The sequence below is a fragment of the Chelonia mydas genome, chromosome 10, assembly GCF_015237465.2.
Source record: "Chelonia mydas isolate rCheMyd1 chromosome 10, rCheMyd1.pri.v2, whole genome shotgun sequence".
In the NCBI taxonomy this organism is placed as follows: domain Eukaryota; kingdom Metazoa; phylum Chordata; order Testudines; family Cheloniidae; genus Chelonia; species Chelonia mydas.
The window spans coordinates 44338659-44346385 of NC_051250.2; the positions used below are offsets into that span (position 1 = coordinate 44338659).

General features: G+C 48.3%; 1 protein-coding gene across 3 annotated transcripts; it reads right to left on the bottom strand.

The window, feature by feature from the left end:
• Window positions 1–1508: 1508 nt before the first annotated feature.
• On the bottom strand, window positions 1509–7478 carry PCLAF (PCNA clamp associated factor). 3 transcript variants are annotated; one of them, XM_043524276.1, is made up of 4 exons: window positions 7163–7409; window positions 6939–7016; window positions 5966–6134; window positions 1509–1999 (listed from the first exon to the last, which is right to left on the bottom strand). In XM_043524276.1, the coding sequence occupies exons 1-4, from the start codon at window positions 7392–7394 to the stop codon at window positions 1936–1938; spliced, it is 543 nt and encodes a 180-aa protein (XP_043380211.1). In that variant the 5' UTR covers window positions 7395–7409; the 3' UTR covers window positions 1509–1935. The 3 variants fall into 3 exon arrangements, with proteins under 3 accessions (XP_043380211.1, XP_037767407.1, XP_043380212.1); XM_037911479.2 differs by having other exon boundaries at window positions 7114–7305; XM_043524277.1 differs by lacking the exon at window positions 1509–1999 and having other exon boundaries at window positions 6070–6134; window positions 7163–7478.
• Between the last annotated feature and the right edge of the window lie 249 nt (window positions 7479–7727).

Below are 7727 nucleotides of genomic sequence, written 5' to 3' on the forward strand. Positions count from 1 at the left end.
CAGTTAGTAGTTTGTGTGAACATGCCTTTGTGCAGTACAGAAATATAATGTTTAAGTTGACTTAAGATTTATCCATAGGCATTTAGTTATAGATCTCTCTTCAGCTGCTCATTGTGTTTGTATTAGAGCAGCAGTGTTGTGTTAAAGGCCATGTGTATAGCCCAACAAAGGATAAGATATTAAAAGAAACTCTTGTTCCCATCCTAACTTCTGCCACAAAAAAAACTGTTTTCTGTATCTTTTTAATAAAAGGCTAAGACAGTTAAAATGTAAATTTAAATAAAGTTTTCATTTTAACAATATCCCTTGTTCCCTTTGCTTGTATAATTTTTCTAGGGAAAACCCCATTTGATATTTCAGATATACTAACTGCCCTTGATTTGGGAGGGGGGAAAAAGAAAAAAGTTAGTTGAGATGGTCTGGAGTTGCTGTAGTTGACAGTGAAGGCGAAACACAAAACTGCGCACACAAAAAGAGGACAAAAGAATGGCAGTGTTAAAAATACACCCTCTGCCTCTGGTCCTGATTAACTTGCAACCTCACCATTGAAGAGGCACAGGCACAGCACGCAATCTGATTAGTCACTTTAAGACCTGGCACTTGTATCAGCATCAATCTGTTTAAGGTATTGCTTTTAGCTGCCTCACAGCAGTGTTGCAAAAGGTACAGACTTGGCCAGCTAAGCTGGACTCTTTTTAGACAGAAAAGAAAATGAAAGAGAAGAAATAAGATATGGAAGAAAAGGGACACGAGGGAGGGAGTTACAGCAGACTCACATGTTTAGGATTTGTTGAAGACTGTGGATGTGGCAGTATCTGTGGTTCCTTCTCTGGCCTCGTATAGCCAGGACACTTTAGGATCAGAACAACGGAGATCTAGTCTCAGGAGACAGTGGGGGTGGCAGTCATAGTAGTTAATCTTACTCCTTCCAGTGTGTACACCCTCTGCCCCCCTTGAGTGTCTCCCAGATAATGTATCCAGGAAGGCGTGGAAGCCTCACTCCATTAGCCACTCAAAATACATGTTGATTTCAACTGTTTCCTCCCCTTTCTAGGATTTTTCAGCTTGTCATAACACATGACTTTATCAGGAGCCTCAAAGCTTTAGCACTGTTTAAAAACAATCTAGTTTACACCAGTCTATTTGTCTCCAACTGTAGTGACTTATGAACAATTTTTATTTACCAGCGGAGTTGGACTTATCTTGGACAAGTCAGACTACAAGCCTCCACACAACAGCACCTACCAACTCCAACTGGATGAGGGCCTCACTGGGCTAGGTTCTCTGGAGTACAATACTCAGATCACCCGTCTCCATTTACATATGTAGGTTGCAGTCTACTAAGCACAGAGTTATTTCAGCATGATTGTTCAAGGCCTCTCTCCCATGAAGTGTTTTGGACCCTTCTCAGAGAAGTGTAAGTGTATTTTCAACCTCTGCCCAAACTATCCTGAAAGGGCAAGGTCAGGCACCTCAACAGATTATTTCAATGAAGATACCAACTCAGATTTCTTTATAAAATACTTCCATTTAATAGAAAAAAATCAGACTGCCTTTTAGACAGTAAAGCACAAATATGGCACCAGTCTTCAACACCATAAGCAGCACACTACAGTGGAATCATTAGGGAAGCCAAGAAAGCCATTTTAAGCAAGATGATAAAAAAAAGACAACTTAAACCGTGCTTTATAATGAATGCTAAGCTCCAAGAGATATATATATTAATTTTACCAGAAACTTCCTTGCAATCACTCAAACCTTTGAAGTAGTTCTAAGGATGATTGAGTAAAAAGCCTAATGTTAATTTAAAGTTCTGTACAATAACTAAACAAAAAAGCCATCATGAATGTAAAAAAGATATATACAAAATGTACAAGAAAGCCCAACTCAAGTATAGGAAATGCTCAGTCAGTAAGAAATAGAGGCAGGACAGAATCATATTTGCTCATCTTCAGAGGATGCATCATCTTCTGTGGGATCTGGAGTCAAGGGACGAGCTCTGTAGGGATAGGAGAGAATTTTAACTTTCAAAGCAAACCAATATAACTGACAAATATGCTGACTGAGAGGTTCTTTTAACAGTGCTCTTCAAGGAGCCTCTGACATACAAGACTAAGTAATGTAGACCACTAGAATTAGTGGCCCTTAATAGATCTCAGTATTCTTTTGTACACTGATGAAATATAGTAAGAAACCCTCAAATCAATATACAGTAGCCAACTCACTCTTTAGCAAATGAGCAATCAAAAGGTAAAAGCAGCTTTAACTAACCCACGTATAGAGCTCCTAAGAAGCCTTTCTCCTTTGGAAGCTCACTCAAGTGCAGAGGATTTTACGCTGCATTAGGTATCCACCTGAGAGCCTTCCTTGATGGCAGGAATTGGTTCAGCCACCTTCCCTTCTTTATCTAGATCACCACACACCCACCTTTCATAGCTTCTGTGGAGCTGAGAGGCTATCAACTGAAGTTTCAGGTCTGAGCATAGTAAACAAGTCTGGATGGATGGATGGGTGTGTGTGCGCGCGCGCTCTCCAGCTAGGGTAGCAGGATCTGGGGTGGGGCTGGGGATTGGGGCACGGGGAGAGTGAAGGCTCTGGCTGGGGGTGCAGGCTCTGAGGTGGGGCTGAGGGGTTTGGGGTGCAGGAGGGTGCTCCAGGCTGAGACTGAGGGGTTCGGAGGGTGGGAAGGGGATCAGGGCTGGGGCGGGGAAGCGCGCGTAGGAGACAGAGAGGGGACATGCCACTGCTTCTGGGAGCCATGCCAGAGCGGGGCAAGCCCCAGACCCCATTCCCCAGCGGGAGCTCAAGGGCCGGATGCAGCTCGTGTGCCGTAGTTTGCCCACCCCAGAACTAGATAAACAACCTTTGCTTCACTGAAGGGTAAAACCCCAGTACAGAGGTAAAAAAGAACACACTGGTCAGCATCTTAAGGAGACACGGCCTTGGAACTGGACCAAAAAGCAAGTATCTATAGCATAGATTCTCAGCTTGCCCTTCCCGTATTGCCTCATAGGCTTGGTGTGAAGAGGCTGAGAACTACTGGTCTACTCTACAGCGTACTTCTCTCCCTACACAAAAGTATGGGATGGGTTGCAGGGAGATAAAACAGTGGTGAGGGATCTGCACTTCAGTTATCCTTAAAAGGACCCAAGTTAAAGTCTTTCCTGTTAGAAGTCAGACTCCCCTCAACAAGACCCACGATGTAGTTTCTGCACCTAGCCCAGTTCCCCTAGATCTCCAAGGGGAAATAAAGAACCCGCTTCACAGAGTTAATCATACAGCCTCTTATTTTAGTAAACCTAAAAATAAGAGTTCTGTAGTCAGCTGAAATGTGAATTAGTTAGGGCAGAGACAGCACTTCAGGTTCTGAAATACGAAATATGCAGACAGTCTCCACATCTTCCCCGGAGCACAGATCAGAGTTACACCAAGTTAGAATAGCAAAAGACTACAGAGTAAGAATGTTCAGAGCAAAGACTTTACCTAAGCACCTTATTGCTAGTTCATCAGTCTTCAGCTGCCTCTGGAAGAGTCAGTGGATTCAAAGATCAAGTTTTATCACAAGAGACTGATAGCCTCTATAGATTAAACCAGAAAGAGATGGATGAATCCCTATTAAAAGGTGCTATGAGCTGCTGGACTTTCCTTTCTGGAGGCCATGATCTTAGCCCTTCAGTGATTATTTGCTCTTTGAACAGTGAGTGATTTTTTCCACTTTCATAGCAACTTTTCTTAGCTCTAAACATACTGCAGTTACCGGTATATAGAAAGTTGCCCCTCTTTGCTATTCTACATATGCATATCTCCAGTAGAACCTCAGAGTTACGAACACCACAGTTACAAACTGACCAGTCAACCATACACCTTATTTGGAACCAGAAGTACACAATCAGGCAGCAGCAGAGACCAAAAAAAGTAAATACAGTACTGTGTTAAATGTAAACTACTAAAAAAAATAAAGGGAAAGCAGCATTTTTCTTCTGCATAGTCAAGTTGCAAAGCTGTATTAAGTCAATGTTCAGTTGTACATTTTTGAAAGAAAAACCACAATGTTTTGTTCAGAGTTATGAACGTTTCAGAGTTACGAACCACCTCCATTCCCAAAGTATTTGTAACTCTGAGGTACTACTGTACTGCTGAAGGGAGCAGTATGAGCAAAACCAGAGGCAGGGCATAATTATTGTAAGATAAGGAGAGTAATCATTTATACAAGAGGAAAATTGTTGGCTTCCCAAGAAGCATTTGCTATTCCAAGCCCTGTGCCTTGCTTTCTGGTAACATTTTCCCATTGGAAAGACTTAATCCGAGGACAGCACTAACATTTATCAGACATCCACTCTCAAGATGGGCCAAAGATGCCAGTCCAAGTATTTTATACGGACAGCCATAGTGCATCCAGCCAAAGGTTTAAACCAGGCAAAAACCTGTTCATCAAAAGGAAGTGCAACTCTAAAGAACACTGTGCACTTTACTGTAATCTATTTACCTTTACCCTGCCCCCGAAAACAATAGAAACTGATGAGACACAACACAAGGCTACCCCCACCCATAGCTTCCTTACTGTGGCCCAAATAATGAACATGAGTTACCCAACTAACTCAGGGTAAGTGTTCCAATGAGTAAGCCATTTCAAATAAAAAGATTTCTTGCACACGCCCTACCTCCTGTCTTGATTACTGCAGTCCCTGCCTCTTCTTCCCAACTTGCTTCCCTTCAGTCTATTTGAAACAATCGCTGCAATCTTCCATCACATACCCCTTTGAGTCTAATGTCTACACTGCATTTTGTTTAAGTTTCTTGTCCAGGTGTTCAACTCTGCCCCTCCACTGAATCTACTTCAATCATATGCCACATTGTTTGCTTCTTTCACGGCCAACCTCAGGCCACTTCCTGTTCTGTCCCCTAAGCACAGACACTCCCAGTGGTGCAAGGCTAACAAGGAAGTCATTAAAGAACATTACTATTTTACCTAGGAAAAATAGTTGAGGCAGAAGAACCATCATCTGCTACTTTCAAAACAAGCCAGTTTTCACATTTTGTTCTTATGTTTTGAGACATGGAACAGCAATTTAAGACCCAAGTTCTGAAGTCTGCTTTGTTGTCTAGTCTAAGCCTTTAGTAGAGTTAGATATTACACCCATTGGGGCACTCTGTAGAGGCTTTCAATAGATTAGGTTTACAGGAGCAACAGATTGGCTCACTTCAGTGATCTTTGCCAGCGACAACTGTTCATCGAACAGAAGAGTGAGCCAAAAATGCACTCTTCTCCATCAGACAGGATATTGTTTTAAGATGGCATAATCACAGGGGCCAGTAGAAAAAGAGAACTCTTTTGCATTTCTTTGTTCAGTGCGTTAGACGTTTGTTGCTTCTGGGAAGTTTCAAGTTTGCATGTTTACACCATGTACTGAGATCAGGTAGAACACGAGTAGAGTGACCATACATCCCATTTTGGCCAGGACAGTCCTGTTTTTAAGCCTTGTCCCACCCGTCCTGACTTTTTTGGCAAGAGCAAATGGGACAAATGCCCACTTTTGTCAAAAAACTGGAGGGTGGAAGAACGCATGGGGGGAGCAAATGGATATGCCAGCCCCGCACCGTGCAAGCGGGGGAGAGAGAAGAGACGGCAGGACTCAAGCAAGCAGCAATGCCAGCTCCTGCTTCATGCAGTGGGCAGGCAGGGCTCAGGCGAGCAGCAACATCAGCCCCGCATGGGGGAGGGGGGGCAGCGCACCTCAAGCAGGCAGATGAGGACAGGTCTGGGAAGAGGGGGCTCAGCCCAGCTCCCCATGGTGTCCTGCTTTCCCTTTGGGAAATATGGTCACCTTAAGTATGAGGGGGAAGTCACATCCTTCATGGTGACATCTTTGATGCCAAAATACTCGGTAACAAAAATTAGAAGATATGATCTGTTGATTTTGTACTTTCTCCTCCATAACCCAACTTAACAGAAATGAATCCTTACTTCTTGGTAAGTCTTCCTATTCCACTGCTTCCTGCCTCTTCATCATCAGGCATCTGGTTCTCTTTCTCTGCATGTCTCGAGGACTGCCTGAAGAATTCTCCAATCCCTTTTTGCCAGGTTGGTGTTGGTCTCACACATACTGGATTTCCACCAGCATACTTGCTTTCAACTACAAAGGAAATGAGTTTATCAAGCTAGCCATTGAGACAACGGTATGCTGGGCAACCCTGGACACATCTAGTTCAATGATGAAACAATAAATCGCTCACCATAACCCCCTTAACAAACACGGTTGCTAATTGATGTTAAGCTGCAGCTCTATCCCACCCCATTTTCAGACTAATCTCCGGACAAATTATCTCTTAAGTGGAAACACCTCAACTTCTGAGCCAGTAGCAAGTTTTGCAGGCTGAACTATGTCCCGTCGTTGCAGCAAGGTATCAAATCCTTCCGTGGAGAAGGCCCAACCCCATGTTTCGTTATGGTCCATGGGCGATTAACACCAGGCTGCCCTCACTGCACAGCAGGTCTCACACGGGGGTCCGCGAGAAGCCTTGGGAGCGCCAGGGGCTCGCTTAGGGTCGCCGTTATCACTCCCTGTCGCGTCTCTACCCCGCTTTCCCTGCGCGGCTTTGGGGCTCGGGACGCCCCCCCCCCGCGCCGGGTACGGAGGGACCGTTACGGGTCGCACCGCCGGCTGCCCAGCCCGGCGCAGGCTCGCGGAGCGGCCGCGGGGTGAGCGCCCGAGGCAGCCGCAGCTCGGGACAGAGAAGCGAGGGCGGCCTCGCAAGGCTCCAACCCGCCGCGCGACCCCGTCCCCTCGGCCCCACCATGACGAGCGGCAGCTGGGCCAGCAGGAGCCCACAGGGACCTGGGCCCGAGGAGCTGCGAGGCCTGCGGCAGCCCCCGCCCCCCACCCCGGGCCGGGCTGCGCGGCCCCAGCAGCGGGCTCCCCAGCCAGCTCGACACTCACCTTTCTTGGCAGGCGGCGAAGGGCCCGCGTTGGCGCTGCTGGAGCCCAGCGCTTTCCGGGGAGCCCGGGCGGCGACCACTGCAAGGGGAGGGAGCGGTTAGTGCCCGGCGGCAAGCGCTCGGCCCCAGCCCCCCGAGGCCTGGGCGGCCCCAGCCCCCCCCGCTCCCACCCGCACCTTTCCGGTAGGCCCCGCCGGCCCCGCCGCAATCCGCCTTGGTCCGCACCATGCCGAGGGGAGGGGGAGCTCGGCCCGCGCGCTGCCTGCGGCGGACAGAGCGGGAAAGAGCCCGCGTCCGCACACTCCTCAGGCACCACACAGCTTTTCCCGCGCGCGCCCTGCGGCGCGCTCCTATTGGCCCGGAGCGGAACCAGAACCGACCACTCAGTGGTTCTCTGCGGCAGGCGTGGGCGGGGACCCGGCGTGGGCGGGGACCCGCCCTCGCCCCGCTTCCCCATCCCACGGAGGCGGGAGCAGCTCTCGGTGTGATGAGCCAGTCCCGGGGCGGACAAACTTTTTGGCCTGAGGGCCACATCAGGTTTCCAGAATCGTATGGAGGGCCGGTTAGGGGAGGCTGTCTCCCCAAACAGCCAGGCGTGGCCCGGCCCCGGCCCCCTATCCCACCCCCCCCTTCCTTCCCGCCCCTGACAGCCCCCCTGGAACCCCTGCCCCATCCACCCTTCCCTGTCCCCTGACCACCCCCGACTGCCCCAACTGCCCCAACCAACCCCTCGTCTTCTTCCTGACTCCCCCCCCCCCCCCCGGGACCCCTGCCCAATCCAACCACCCCT